Below are 16,435 nucleotides of genomic sequence, written 5' to 3' on the forward strand. Positions count from 1 at the left end.
ATTACAGGCATGCACCACCGCACCTGGCTAATTTTTGTATGTTTTGTAGAGATGGGGTTTCACCATGTTGACCAAGCTGGTCTTAAACTCCTGACCTGAGGTGATTCACCCACTTCAGCCTCCCAGAGTGCTGGGATTACAGGCATGATCCACCAAGCCCAGCCCTAACACAGCATTTCTAATGGGCAGAATTCATCATGAGAAGCTAATTCATAGGCATCTAGTTTATGAATAGCATCAACTAGATGGCTTAGGAGCCAACCCAAGACAGTCAGCCAGGGATGGCATAATAGAGTCACATGGCCTGTGGTTAAGGCCTAAGGCTGCTTTACACAAAGGAGGACTTTACACTTAGTAGGGATGTCCTATCCAATTCAAAGCCATTTGGATAAATACTGTTAACTGATAGCCTCTTAATTCCCACAGATTACTTATATCTATAATTCTCACACTGGGGCGAATGGGCCCTCCAACCCCAGTTCCAGGAAGAGGAAACACTCATGTATTTTTTTATGTGCATAGAGTGTGTAATGATCAAGTCAAGGTGTATAGGATATCCTTCTCCTTGAATGGTCTATTGTTGACTGGAAGCCTTACCAATAACAGTCAGTGAACACATATTTTGTATATTATATACTATATTCTTATAATAAATCTAGAGAAAAGAAAATGTTAAGAAAATCATAGGGAAGAGAAAATATATTTACTATTTATTAAATAGAATTGGATTATCAAGAAGGTCTTGATCCTTGTCTTCACATTGAGTAGGCTGAGGAAGGGGAAGAACAGAAGAAGGGGCTTAGTCTTGCTCTCTCAGGGATGGCAGAAGAGAAGAAAATCCAGGTATAAGTGAACTCACACAGTTCAAACCTGTGTTGTTCAAGGGCCAACTGTATATTCTTTGGTGAAATGCCGATTTTTCTTTTACCCTGTTTTGTTTTGTTGTTTTGTTTTGTTTTGTTTTTGACTATTGAGTTTTGAGAGTTCTTTATATATTCTAAAAGTTTATAGTTCTATATTTTACATTTAAGTTTGTAATCCATTTTGAGTTAATATCGGTGTAAGGTATGAGGTTTAGGTTAGGTTTCGTTTTCTTTGTCCCATTGATGTCTAATTGTACTAGCACCTTTTGTTGAAAAGCTTTCTTTCCTCCACTGAACTGATTTTGTACCATCGTCAAAAGTCAGTTGAGTGTATATGTGTGAGTCTATTTCTGGGTCTTCTATTCAGTGCCTTTGACATAAGTGTCTATGTTGCCACCAATAATATGCTATCTTGATTACTGTAGCTATAGAGTAAGCCTTAATACTGGACAGAGGAATTTCTCACACTTCATTCTTCTTTATCAAGATTGTTTTAGCTATTTTAGGGCCTGTGGCTTTCCATATAAGTTTTAGTATAAGTTTGTCTATTTTCTATAGAAAATCTTGCTAGGATTTTGATCGAAATTGCATTGAGTCCTTATCTTTTACTTGTGGAGGAAATTATGTGATTTATAGGATTTGCTCCAAAATAATTTGAGATGGATGAAAGTAGGTGAATGAGACAGATTGGCCATAATTCTTTAAGGTGATAAGTGCAAAATGTATATTATTATACCATCTTTTCTGATTTTGCATGTGTTTAACATTTTCCCTAATAAAAAGTTTAATTGTCTCATATTAAAAGAAATGTGTTAGTATTAAATATTAAGCTCAAACACCTGAAATGTCTACTGAAATCTAGTTCTATTTATTCTTTTCACGTGGTCTGAATTTAATATTATTTTTCTAGGTCATTATTATTTATCAGTTCCATTTGGAAGGTTTCATATGGTCAATTTCTGGAAAATGAAGCAGTGTTTATCCTGAGGGTACTGGGTTCGTACACAGTAGATACAACTTATACTTTGTTTTATTTTGTAGGCACTGCTGAGAAAGATCTAGAAAGTGCTAAACTTGTACAGATTTTACATAGACTGCTAGCAGATGAGAGAAGTGCTCCTGAAATCAAATATAATTCCATGGTCCTGATATGTGCTCTTATGGGATCTGGTAAGTAGTATTCTATCATCTGATGTCCATAAACATATGGTTCACATTAAATATTGAACATGGAGTAATAGTAGATGATGGCTTTGGGTTTTAAAGCCATTAGAAATTAGTTTGTGGAGGTTATAAGATTGCTTTTTTCCCCTGTTACTGTAACCACTCATTTCTTTATGGTGATAACATTGAAAATCTCTTCTAGCTGTCTTGAAATATACACTACATTGGTATTTTCTAGCCATCCAACTGTATAATAGAATTACTTTTCACTTATGATATTCCCAAAAGATTCTTACTACAATAGAAAGTATCATATAGTGAATCTAGACAACATTCAGTATTGCAAAATCAGTAAGTCTCATGAACCCTAAAATGTTATTTTATAGCAAGCACAGGTTCTGATTTTGTATGCCATAATATTAACTAAGGAATTTGTTTAGGAGGCCGGGCACGGTGGCTCATGCTTGTAATCCCAGCACTTTGGGAGGCTGAGGTCGTGGATCATTTGAGACCAGCCTGGCCAACATGGTGAAACCCCATCTCTACTAAAAATACAAAAATTAGCCGGGAGTGGTGGCACATGCCTGTAGTCCCAGCTACTCAGGAGGCTGAGGCAAGAGAATCGCTTGAACCTGGGAGGCAGAGGTTGCAGCCGAGAGATTGTGCCACTACTCCAGCCTAGGCAACAGAGCAAGACTCTGTCAAAAAAAAAAAAAATTGTTCAAGAAATCATTGGTATATCTTCTATGGACATTGGCATATCTTAGTATATGTTCTATGGACACTTGAAAAGAGTGTGTATTGTGCAATTACTGAGTACTGTTGTATAAATGTGAATTTGATTCTGTTGGCACTAGTGCCAAGTTTCCTGTATTCTTGCTAGTTTTCCAGTTAATTGTTCTGTCAGTTGTCGAGAGGAAGGGTGTTGAAGTTTCCCGCTATAATTGTAGATTTACCTATTTCTCCTTTCTATTCTGTCCATTTTTGCTTAACATAATTTTCAGCTCTGTTGTTAGGTACCTACACCTTTAGGATTGCTGTGCTTTCTTGAGGGATTGACCCTTTTATCATTATATGATGTACCTCTCTCTGGTATTTTTCTTTGCTCTCATCAACTTTATCTGACTTTAACATAGCTACTTCTGCTTTTTTTTATTATTATTATTACTATTTTATTTTCTTTCATGTGCCACTACAAGAAGCCATCCTACTTTCTCTTTTGAATAACATTCACATGATCTTTTCCCACTCTTTTAGTTTCAGTCTGCTGTATTGTATTTGAAATGAGTTTCTTGTATGCAGCGCAAAGTTGTATCATTTTCTGATCTACTCTACCAGTCCCTTTTGTGTATTTAGACCATTTACATTTAGTGAGATGACTGATATGGCTCAAGTCTGCAATCTTATTTTTGTTTTCTGTTTGTCCCATTTCTTCTTTCTTTTCTTTTCTTTTCTTTTCTTTTTTTTTTTTTTTTTTTTTTTTGAGACAGAGTCTCACTCTGTCGCCCAGGCCAGAGTGCGACGATCTCAGCTCACTGTTCTTTATTTCTGACTTCCTATGGATTAAACATTTTTTAGTCATTTACATTTATTCTTCCTCATATATATATATATATATATATATATATATGTATATATAATTTTTTTTTTTTTTTTTGGTGACAGAGTCTTTCTCTGTTGCCCAGGCTGGAGTGCAGTGGGGTGATCTTGGCATACTGCAACTTCGGCCTCCAGGGTTCAAGTGATTCTCATGCCTCAGCCTCCCAAGTAGCTGGGATTACAGATGCCTGCCACATCACACCTGGCTAATTTTTGTATTTTTAGTAGAGGCGGGCACTCTGTTGCCCAGGCTGGTCTTGAACTCCTGACCTCAGGTGATCTACCTGCCTTGGCCTCCCAAAGTGCTGGGATTACAGGTATGAGCCACCACACCAAGCCTCTCATATATATCATTCTTAAATATTTCTTCTACATATATTAGAATCACATTAGACAGTGTTACAACTTTTCTTTCAACCACCAAACATATTTCAGAAAACTCTTTGAAAGAGAAGGGAAGCCTATCGTATTTACTCACATTTTTAGATTTTTTATTTTTGTTACATCATTCCCTTTCTGTTTAGAGAACTTCCTTTAGCCATACTGCTAGCAACAAATTTTTAGCAAAAAAAAAAATTTTTTCTTTCGTAATGAAAGGGAAATGACATTCTCAAATGAGAGAAAATGGGTATAGGATTCTGGGTTCACAGTTCTTTTCTTTCTTTACTTGAAAACTGTTGTGCCACTTTTTTCTAGCCTCCCTGGTTTCTGATGAGAAATCCGCTGTGTTCCTATGTGTGTTTTTTTCCCCTATAGGTAACGTGTCATTTTTGTCTCTCAGGACTTACTTTGCGTTTAGTATTCAGAAGTTTAACTATGATGTGTCTTGGCGTGAATTTCTTTGGGTTTATCCTGTTTGAGTTTGCTCAGCTTCTTAAATTGATAGGTTTATGTCTTTTGCTAAATTGGGAAGTTTTGACTGTTACTTCTTCAGGTACTTTTCAGCCCCATTCTGTCCACTCTTTCCAGACCTCTGATGACACTAATGTGAGATCTTTAATTATAGTCCTGTAGGTCCCCGAGGTTTTGTTCTTTTTTACCCCCAGATTATTTTCTTACTGTTGTACAGACTGAGTAATTTCTATTGTTTTATCTTGGAAGTTCTCTGATTATTTTCCTTGTCCCCTCTATTCTGATGTTGAACCTATTTTTATTTCAGTTACATATTTTAGGTCAAAAATTTCCATTTGCTTTTTCTTTATATCTTCTATTTCCTTGCAGAGACTTTGAGTCTCTTCCATTTGTTTAGGCATTTTTAAAATTGTGGTAAAATATACAAAACATAAAATTTACTGTTTTAACCTTTTTTAAGTATACGGTTTAATGGCATTAAGAACATTGCTGTGCAATGACCACCAGCATCCATCTCCAGAACCACCTTCATTTTCACAAACCAAAACTCTGTACTCCTTAACCAATAACTCCCCATTTACCCCTCCCCACAGCCTCTGGCAATCACCATTTATTTTGTATCTCCATCATTTGACAACTCTAGGCACCACATATATGTGGAATAATAAACTTTTGTCCTTTTTTGTCTAGCTTATTTCACTTAGGTCTTTAAGGCTGATCTGCGTTGTAGCACATGTCAGAATTTCATTTCCTTTTAAAGCTGAATAATTTTCCATCATATGTATATATCACATTTTGTTTATCCATTCATCAATCCATGGACATTTGGGCCATTTCCACCTTTTGGTTTTTGTGAATAATGCTGCTGTGAACATTGGTATACAAATATCTCTGAGTCTCTGCTTTTAATTATTTTTGGTATACACTCAGAAGTGGAATTACTAGATCATATGGTCATTCAATGTTTGATTTTTTGATTAAATACTGTTTTTATTAAATAGTGTCATACTCTTTTTCACAGTGGCTGGACCATTGTACATTTCTACCAGCAGTACACATGGATTATAATTTCTCAACATCCTCATCAATATTTGCTGTGTTTTAGTATGGCCAAACTTATGAGTGCAAGGTGGCATCTTACTGTGGTTTTTATTTGCATTTCCCTAATGATTACTGATGGGAATCTTTTCATGTGTTTGTGGGCCATTTGTATATCTTCTTTGGAGAAATGTCTATTCAAGTCTTTGCCCATTTTTAGAATTGAAGGGTTTGTTGTTGTTGTTGTTGTTGTTATTGTTGAGTTGTAAGAGTTTTGGTTTTTTGAGACGGAGGTTCGCTCTTGTTGCCCAGGTGGGAGTGCAATGGCGTGATTTCAGCTCACTGTAACCTCCGCCTCTCAGGTTCAAGCGATTCTCCTGCCTCAGCCTCCTGAGTAGCTGGGACTACAGGCATGCACCACCATGCCCAGCTAATTTTGTATTTTTAGTAGAAACGGGGTTTCTGCATGTTGGTCAGGCTGGTCTCAAACTCCTGACCTCAGGTGATCCACCCACCTTGGCCTCCCAAAGTGCTGGGATAACAGGCATGAGCCACCATGCCTGGCCCAAGTTGTAGGAGTTTATACCAGTACCCCACTATTTTGATTATTGTAGCTTTGTAGTAAGTTTTGAAATCAGTTAGTATGAGAACTCCAGCTTTGTTCATTTTCAAGATTGTTTTGGAGATTTAGGGTCCCTTGAGATTCCATATGAATTTTAGGATGGATTTTTCTATTACTACCAAAAACACTGGTTCATTGATTTATGTCAGTTGTATCAAAATAAACACATCAGTTTCAGTAGTACTGATTATGTTAAGCTTATTAGACTTCACTCTTCCCATATAACAGTTCTTACAGTCCTAACAGGAATCCTATATTTTCTTGTAATTGAAGTTAAATAGAGAAAGCAAGTCAGAAAGAAGAGGATAAAAAGTCTAAAAGGGAGTCCAGTGTCACAGAAATTTGTTGAAGGATATGAAGTATAGACTTTTCTTTTGCCACAAAATTAATTTGAAACATATCCTAAGCTTTTTGGTAAGTCATTGGACTTCGTATTTGAACTGGTGATAGGGTTGTATGTAACCAAACTTTGAGATCATACAGTGAGCTGTGTTTAATTATAACTTATAATTGTAATTAATCTTTTACTATAGAACTTGACATCTCATTTTTCTTTTTAAAAATTGGGTAAGTAGCTGTGCAGTGGCTCATGGCTGTCATCCCAGCTACTTGGGAGACTGAGCTGGATGGATCCCTTGAGGCCAGGAGTTTGAGGCCTCAGTGAGCTGTGACCATGCCACTGTACTCAAACCTGGGCAACAGAGCAAGGTCCCATCTTTCAACTTTTTTGTTTTAATTTTAAAAAAATGTAAAGTTTTTATGATTTTTTTAAAATTATAATACATTCCTAAGAAAGACATTGCTAGGCTACTGCTATGTCTTTTTCCAGAGTTGTTTCTAGTTTTATAGCTTAGTCTTGCCAAAATAAACATTTTGGGTATATGTTTTGGATAGATTGTATAATAATATTAGAACAACCTAACAGAATCATATCTGTTTTTTTGTTTTTGTTTTTGTTTTTGTTTGGCTTCCAGAATCTCTACACAAGGAAGTACAGGATTTGGCTTTTCTAGATGTCGTATCCAAACTTCGCAGTCATGAGAACAAAAGTGTTGCCCAGCAGGCCTCTCTCACAGAGCAGAGACTTACTGTGGAAAGCTGAGAACTGCCCGATACATGGCATCATCCCATCTCTAATTTCCCCTCTGTCCTCCATCCAGCGGCTTCTTCCGCTTCATTCTCTACCATACCACTTGTGCATGCATGTAATGTTCTAATACCAATTGAAGAACTGCTGTAGGTACCTCCCTAATAAGATTTCTAAACCCATAGTTAGTGTGATCATGACTTTGTCAAAGGCAAGTCTCCACCCATAACTGTTCTCTTGTATCCCTGTTGCTTGAGCTACGTTAAGTAGAATGTGCATGTTGTAGTCCTATGATGATGTAAACTTGGTACTACATGATGACTTGCTCCACACATGCAGTAAACTACATAATGATGTACTGGTAAACTAGAAACAAAGAATGCAGCAGGATCTGTCTAGCATATTAAAGATGAAACTGAATTGGAAAAATAGCTCCATTTTTTGGTGCTTGCGAAGCACAGTGACCAAAAAAGCTGTATGGCTGCTTATTCATTAGTCTTTCCTACTAATGTCAAACCCATGGTACCTAGAGTTAAATAAAATTCCAATGCCCTTACTCTTTAACCTATTGTTTCTCCTTTTTCCTTCGTAGACTGTTGAAACTGCCACAAACTTGGCAAGACTTTCTGAGGTTTCTGATTCCATATTTAATTGACTATTATCAACAGCCTGATATTGAAAAACATTTGTAGTTTTCAGTGTGAAACTAAGGGGTTGAAGAATCGCTATTGGGTTTTGCCTGTATTTTAGATTCTGGTACATATGCTGTTTCACTCAGGAACTACTTCTACCAGTTAATCAGCATTATCCAGCACTTGTCTTTAAAAGTCATTTGGCACTTGTTTGTTTTCAACAGAGACAATTGAGTATAGTTTATTGAAGAATGGATTTTTTTTTTTTTTTTTTTGCTGTTTTTCATCATTCAGCTAGAAAGTGAGAAGTTTTATCTTCCATGGTCCTTTTAAATCTTATGTTAGAACTAGCAGGACGTAGGTGGAAAGATGAAGAAATAAGCTTGTCTAGACTAAAGAAAAGAAAGCAGGTTATAAAAGCCATAGTAGTCAGTCCAGTTTATTCTGCAGACAGCCTCATACCAATCGCTGTTAGTTTCCCACCTCCACTTTCCCACTGAGAACTGCAGCAATTTTAAAGGGTATGAGAAAGCCAAGACTCAAGAGATGAGAAGACCCCGTTGGCGAAATATAGTGTACTCTTCACTGCCACTGTCACCACCAAATGGGTTTTTAGAGCTTTGAAACACAATCTTTGTAAATTAATGAAAACCTCCCTGTGACCCATCTACCTTCTCCCCATACCCAAATTTGACCACTACTGGCCTAAAAGGCAAGATGGGCTTCGATACAGAAGGACTGCAGGACAGTAGAAAGGGCTGCCACGGAGGTGACAGGAGCTCCTTCCTCTCCAACATGTGATGCTACATATCTCTGTGGGTGATCTAAGTTGGACTTTTGACTCTAAAACAGCTATAATCCAAGAAAGGTAAAATTCTAATGGAGGTAAAGAATCCTGACTGATTGTTCCTTTTGATGTCCAAATAAGGGATTGTCGTGAGTACTTATGCTACACTTACTATAAGAATGATATTGTTTGTCTTTCTCCTGGGCTGGATAGCGGACTATATTTTATTATAGGCTTTGAGAGACATCTGTCATGTTGCATAACTGTTCATATTAATAACTTAATAAATAGTATATGAAGCTATAATGGCATCATTTGTTTTTTTTTCCGTATATTTTATCTATATTTCCAACTCCTAGAATAGGGCTTGCTATTGATGTTCAACAAATATTTGTTGACTCAATGAATGAATCCTGCATCCATGAAGTTTCCAGACTGCCTGAACTAATTCCAGAAAGATAGACTGACTGACTGATAGAGAGTTTGCAATTTGATAGTTTGTCTGACTTTAGGGAAAAAATTTAACAAAAGCATCCTAAAATCATAGACATGAGAGAAGTTACCATCTAGGCCAGCTACCAGCCATCAATTTGCTAATATGCTAGGAACTCCCATCTCCAACAAAATAAAGTGCAATTCAAAGTACTCATCATTGTATAGAAAGACCAGAAGGCTGTGATGGGGGCTACCAAATTATATGGTACACTGATGTGCCATTGCAGTGGATGGGAGAGTCTATAGACTGTACTCTCCCTTATCTCCTACTAAATCTTAGTCCTAGAGACCACTATTAAGTTAGTTTGCTACCCACTAAGAGTACATTCCAAGGGAGATGACGGGAGGGAAGAACAGCACAACAAAGCTCTAACTGTCCATCTTGAGCCAGTACTAGAACATAGATGAAAAGGGCAGGAATTCAAGCAAAGAAGATGCCTGAGTGCAATGCACTAGAATACCCCTTTTCCCCCAGCCCTGTTAGCAACTTGGAGTCATATCAACCCACCCACCTAGACTGTAACCTCATTGTGCTCAAAAGCAAACACTAGCCCATAATCCAGTGTTTTCCTTGATTTAAAAAAACATGTTTTGAGCATACTGTCTGATAAGAATGGAGACACAGAAGAAAACTTTTTCATCTAAAATGATTTCTTGAATGGAATAGAATGCAGTTCTCATATGCGAGCATTAGTCTGAAGTGTTCTGAAAAATGCTACATGTGAAGAATTCAAAAAGAAATGCTCTTTGGTATAATTAGGAGGCTTATTAGCTAATTCTCTTGAACATACTGGGTGAGGATATCTAGATGTTAAGACATTTACTTAGGTGAGCGTTACCCTTTGTATCCAGCTGTTACTGGAATCAGTAAGCTTAAAAGCCACTTAATATTAGGACACTATAACATTTGTATTATACAAGTGTCTATTAAAAAGCATGTAATAATATTTGGGATGAATCTTTATAGCTGTAGCCAGGAAAATTGAGGTCTTTTTTCACAGGTGTGATCTCTAACTTTGCCTACATACATACATACATATAAATAATATGCCATGTAACTTCGCTCTGTTGTCCAGGCTGGAGTGCAGTGGCACAATCTCGGCTCACGGCAACTTCTGCTTTCCAGGTTCAAGCGATTCTCCTGTCCCAGCCTCCCAAGTAGCTGGGATTACAGGCATGCGCCCTGACGCCTGGTTAACTTTTGCATTTTTAGTGGAGACAGGGTTTCACCATGTTGACCAGGCTGGTCTTGAACTCCTGACCTCAAGTGATCCACCTGCCTTGGCCTCCCAAAGTGTTGGGATTATAGGCGTATGTTTTATAGGTGTGTCCTACTCAAGTGTTACGTCCTTTAAAAGGGTGATACAGTGCGAAGAGTACTGTCTAATCTATAGTCGTATCCTGGGTCTGTTACATACTAGCTGTGTGACCATAGCCAAGTTACTTAAACTCTTTGGGCCTGATTCTCAATAGGACAAGCTTAATAATCCCTACTTCCCTTAGGATTTTCATGACAATTGAAACTTTTAGACATTCAAGACAAGGTGAGATGGAATTGTGGTATCTTAGGGCCTAACCTGTATACTCCTCTCTCACTGCTGCAGGATTCCCAACTAAAAGGATTCAAAAAACAACCCTCAAACAGAAAATAGTATGCCTATTAATAGTTTGTAATGTAGAAACAAAATGACTCATGCCTGTAATCCCATCTACTTGGGAGTCTGGGACAGGAGAATCACTTGAACCTGGAAAGTGGAGATTGCAGTGAGCCAAGATCGTGCCACTGCACTCCAGCCTAGACGACAGAGCGAGACTCCGTCCCAAAATAAAAATTAAAAAAAAACTTTTAATGAAATCGAGCTTTTTAGCTGTAGCCACAGATTCTAACACTTTGAAAATGGACAATACACATCTGTCTCCTATTTATAACACTGAACAGGAATTTAATATGATGACAATTCATTTTTATATATTGGAACCAAATTGTCAAATCAAACTTAAGCCAGGTAGGTACTGCTGCCTGCGGTTCTGCTGACCTTTGCTCTCTTGATCTGGTGGTCTTCTCTGGTCTACCAGCAGGAAGCCCAGAGAAGGTCAGCACCTCTGACCTTGACCTCCCTTCAGGGAGGTTCTGCTCAGCATCTTGGTGCTTAGTTCCTTTATGTCTAGCATAGGCATATCAGACAGATACCTACGTCACTTAGAACTTAGGAAGGAAGGGATGATTGAATACAATTATAAGATGATATGAGGAAATATTAACCAGAGGAGCTTTGACTTCAGACTCATCTTTGGAGGAACCCAAAATAGTTCCTAATTTCAGCTAAAGCCAACTATCGGTAGACAGTTCCGTTGCCTCACCCTCCCTTTTCTCAAGTTTCCAGAATGCAACCCACTCTCCACCATGCTTCTCCTACCATGACTTCCTTTTTTGTGTAGGTAAGAAAAGTAGAAGACGTGTTAATGAATCATATTCTGCTCTTTTCACCCACACAGCCTCATCCCCTAGTACCCAGCAGAAGTTAGAGGAAGTAACACAGCCGAGTGTCCCTGTAGATTCATCGTATCCCAAAGTAATAACTATTAAGTCCTCTGCTTCCCTCTCGCCTATTTCTTGTCCTCTTGTTACCCTATCACGATTGTGAAACGCAGCGACTTCCCCTAAGCCACAAGTGAGAACAAGATGTTCACTGACCTGAGAAAACCATCTGACAAAAATTCATTTCCTGTTAATGAGAAAACAGTTTTGCATTTGTGTTATAATATGATCTGACAGTTAGTTCATAGAAAGCATGCTTTGTTGTACCTGTGCCTAATGTCTGATGCAAAAAAAAAGCTTCAGAATGATGTTCTGGCATGCTTTCCCACAGCAGTTGCCCAGTGTGTATTTTACATGGTTGAAGCATTGTACCATGTGTAGCTATATCCTTTTTTTCCCCCACTTAAGAATTTCTCACGTTACTAAGAACTCAAGTTTTTATAAACCTCTTTTTTAATGGCTGCATATTTTTTGTTCTTTGTGTTCTTTGTGGTTTTGAGACGGGGTCTTGCCCAGGCTGGAGTGTAGTGGTGCAGTCTTGGCTGACCACAGCCACAACCTTCTGGGCTCAACTGATACACCTCAGCCTCCCTAGTAACTGGGACCACAGGCATCACCACTATGCCTGGCCTCTTTTTTTTTTTTTTTTTTTTTTTTTTTAATGTTGCAGAGATGAAGTCTCGCTTTGTTGCCCGGGCTAGCCTTGAATTCCCAGACTCAAGCGATCCTCCCAAAGTGCTAGAATTATAGGCACAAGTCACCATAATCCCGTATTCTTTAATTATATGGCTGTACCAGAATCTTACTTAACCTTTTCCTGCATCTAGACATTCAAGATACAGTCTGAGTTTTAAAAAAACAAACCCCAAATGCTAGGTTGTGTGTGTTTTCAGGTGCTAGAGTAGTTCCTCAACTAAAAACTATCTGACCTGCCAGTCCCTCTATTTTCTGCCCCTAATTCTTAAATCGAAGGCCCCAATCCTTTCTTCCTCAGGGATCCTGATCAATTGTGTGGCAGAGCTGCCCTGCCCAGCCTCTGTGCAACCCTTCCTGATGCATCCTTACTTTTTGTCACCTCTTGAACACTCTACTCCAGCCAAGCCCTCTGTACTCTCCCAAGGGAACCCACAACAGCACCTCCTCCCGGGCAACCAAGCGTTACATCGCTTATATCCACTCAACATCTACCACCAGCCCATTACCAAATGTATCAGAGTGGGTCCAGAGTGTATCAGAAGAGGTATAGAGCACACCTACAAGTACCTATGGAACTGATGTTTAGCTAATTGTAGTCTAATTGCCTCTTAGCACTGCCATCAACTGCTAGCAACATATTTGCACCTCTGACCAAACCTGTGAACCACTGATTTCTTCCAAGCTGATAAACACTCTCCAGGCACCACTCACATGGAGAGGGGAGGGAAGGAGTGGAGAGCCTTTTCTTCCAAAAGAGTCATCATTAAACACTCTTCATGCTCTTCATGATTCTATCACCTGGCCAACCCGTTTCTTCCTCTATAGACTAGGGATGGCAAACTAGGGGCCCTCACGTGTGTTTTGTTTGGGCCACGTGGTTATTTTTGGTTTTATTTTTGGTTTTTTTTTTTGAGACAGAGTCTTGTTCTGTCACCCAGGCTGGAGTGCAGTTGTGCCATCTCAGCTCACTGCAAGCTCTGCCTCCCGGGTTCACACCATTCTCCTGCCTCATCCTCCTGAGTACCTGGAACTACGGGTGCCTGCCACCATGCCTGGCTAATTTTTTGTATTTTTAGTGGAGATGGGGTTTCACCATGTTAGCCAGGATGGTCTTGATCTCCTGACCTCATGATCTGCCCACCTCGGCCTCCCAAAGTGCTGGGTTTACAGGTGTGAGCCACCACACCCAGCCTGGTATTTTTTTTTTTACAAAAAGGAAGAAGAAAAGGAGAAAAGATGAATAGCTTTAAACATTTATAATTTAAGTGATTTTGCATAAAAATCCATTTCTCTGGCTTTTCTTTTAAAATGAGGAGATCTGGCAACCAGGGACTCTACATTTCAGGAGAAGAGCATGTGGCTGGGGCCCCCTTGGGACAGAATACGTCTCTCTAGCCCCTGGAAGCCTATGCATCTGTGACCCTGTGGATAGAGGCTGTCTGCTTCCAGAGCAGGAGAAAGGGAAATGGATTTTTAGGGACAGAGAACAGCACTATGGGAAAGGACATGTTTAAAGGAGGTCCAAATATTTGACTGAAGGTCATTTGTATGACCTGTACAAACTTGCACTGCCTTTAGCCCCCAGAGAAAAGATGTGCCATCCTGATAGTCAGTGACAGCTGCAGTCTGACAAGTGGCAGGAACATGAAAACAGCTGCAAGCCATGCCCAAGCCTGCACTCACCACATCCTGCTGATAGGAGGGAGCTGGTGCTGGCCCTCCTGTCCCTCTCCTCTCACAGGGCTGGCAGTAGCTTGGGGTGACTGCTGGAATTTAGAGAGTCCCTTAGCTGGGTCAGGAATGTAGCGCTTCTCCTGAGGCCAAAGGCATCTTCACCATCTTCTTTATCCCATGTGTCAGGGGATCTTATGCAATATGGAACCCTGCTCACCCAAGCTTACTGCACTCTGCTCGTAAAGGCCTCCCTTTGGAGAATTCCTAACACAGACTCTACCTGCCAACCTCCCGGGCTAACCTATCAACCACAATTTCCTCTGTGTAGCCAACCCCACAGAAATGAGCCTCTTCATTTTAAAGGGCTCATACAATTAGAAGTTTTGCTCCATTCCAGCTAAGATTCCAATGAAAAGAAACATTCTGCTCCTAAATGTTTCAACAACAGCATGTACCAAAGAACAGTATGTTCCCTATATACCCCAGAGTGAGTAAGCCCCAATAGGCTCAAAGAAAGACCAGATAATTCTCCATGCCTTAAGCCAACAAGAGTTACATAGACCAGGAACTAGAGCATGGCAATGGCAGAGGAATAGTTACCAAACCTTGTGTTCGCTCGGGGTGGCCAACCCATAGCCAAAAACATGCCGGAACTCCTACATCCCTGCCGTATTTGAAAAAGAATATAGTATCAATAAGTGTTAAAAATGTCTTTGTGGCAAATATGAATTATTTCTTCAATATCCAGCTCTCCTTATTAACAGAACCCCGATTTTCTTCAGGGACTAGTATGCCAAGCTTCAAATAGTCCAGTTTTCCAGCTTTCCAAGCTAGTGCTACAGTTCTATAGAAATCCCCGGATATGGCGTCCTTTAGTGAATAGAAAGGAAAAGACCTGCTGGACAAACACTGTTTGCCCCTTCACCTTTTCCTTTTTTTCCCCTCCTTCTTGTCTCAAATAGGGACCCAAGAAGTACAGCAGCCCTTTAGCAACCATTAGGTAGAAACGTGAGGATGAAGGCCTGTACCTTAAGGACAGTGGAGCAGAAAGGCACAAAGAGCCTGGGCCCACAGGAGCATCAACGAGCTGGAGTAGCAGGCCTATGCTGAGAACCCTCATGCTGATGGCAGGAGACACACACCTGCCTGTTGAAATCCCTCAAGCAGGGTTTTCCATTATTTCAAATGGAATGAAATTTTGATTCATGAAGCTAGTTGTTAATGTATCAAAATCTCCCCCAGGACAATTTGTTCTGCTTAAAGGCCATGGCCACAGAACTCATGACAACAGAATCCAAAGGATTTAAACAACTGGGGCTACCAGTTTTAACCCTCAAAATTCAAAAATACCCCAAACAGCCTGACTCTCTAACCCAACAGCCTTATTCACTACCCAAAGATTTACTGAACACTTACTATGTCAGGCACTGTGTTGGAAGAAGATAAACATGAACCTGACTATTAAGCAAACAAGTAAGGGCTTTAACCAAGGCATGAACAGAGTTATGGGGTTCTGTAGAGGTGACTCTAGGTGCTCTGGGCATCCTGGGGCAGAGGGTACATAGGAAGGAAGGGTGGAAGCAAAAGAAAAGGCTGGGAATATAGAGCAGAAGAGATGGCGGGGGCAGGGAGTGGGCATTAGCCATTTTAACTTTGTATTATATAATGGAAAAACCAAGGTTTCTACATAAAAGATGTGTATATTTGCTTTATGTTTTGTTCTAGAATCAGAATTATTACTAATGGGAGTGGGGCAGGCTAGCAGAAAGGAAATTAATAGGTAATTGTGATGAATTCCTAATGTTGAGAGACAATTCTCGATGGGTGTCTTGTGTTTCTAAACCTCTGTGAAAGACAGCTTCAGCTTTTGTCTTTTTAATTACCTTTTCAAGGATGTTTACATACCAAATAGCCTTGTAAGATAGAGACAGTGTCTCCCTGGGACAGGCATTTATTTTTACTGTACAGAAATAAAGATAAGGTCTCCCTCGGGGGCAAAGGTTGGTCAGGATCGCTTGTAGGCCCCTTTATGAGACTGGGGTTTCCTAAACTCAGGGTTCCTTTGCTGGGTCATAAACCTGCTGTGTGGGTAGTATCCATCTGGGTCACTGTTCCCTGTGGGACTTGGGAAGCAAGAGAAACTACTGCAAATATGAGATTCATTTTACCAGAGGTGCATGCATAATAAAGGCCTTTTAGTCTGATCCAGGAGTCTCAGGCCTTCTCTCAGCATCTATGTAACTGTGGTAGGCTAACTTGTTAGCTTGCAAGGAGGGTAAAATCTCAAACACTTCACAATTTTTGATGCTTAAACTAAGATTTTTAGAGAGGAATGGTCTGGAATACTTTTATGGGGCTAGAGATTGGAAAAGAAGATAATTCTGAGG

General features: G+C 39.5%; 1 protein-coding gene across 9 annotated transcripts in view; it reads left to right on the forward strand.

Moving 5' to 3' along the window:
• RAP1GDS1 (Rap1 GTPase-GDP dissociation stimulator 1) overlaps positions 1-8,947 on the forward strand; it is a 172,901-nt gene extending 163,954 nt beyond the window's left edge. For 8 of the 9 annotated variants that reach the window (XM_033214859.1, XM_033214863.1, XM_033214865.1 and 5 more), the window contains 2 exons: positions 1,905-2,033; positions 7,113-8,947. In XM_033214859.1, the coding sequence (XP_033070750.1) occupies positions 1,905-2,033; positions 7,113-7,240 (257 nt within the window). In that variant the 3' untranslated portion in view covers positions 7,241-8,947. Of the gene's footprint in view, positions 1-1,904; positions 2,034-6,411; positions 6,553-7,112 lie in introns of all 9 variants that reach the window. The other variant, XR_004438055.1, reaches the window with a different exon arrangement.
• The last annotated feature ends 7,488 nt before the right edge of the window (positions 8,948-16,435 follow it).

This window comes from Trachypithecus francoisi, unplaced genomic scaffold (genome assembly GCF_009764315.1).
Source record: "Trachypithecus francoisi isolate TF-2019V2 unplaced genomic scaffold, Tfra_2.0 Lachesis_group1, whole genome shotgun sequence".
In the NCBI taxonomy this organism is placed as follows: Eukaryota; Metazoa; Chordata; class Mammalia; order Primates; family Cercopithecidae; genus Trachypithecus; species Trachypithecus francoisi.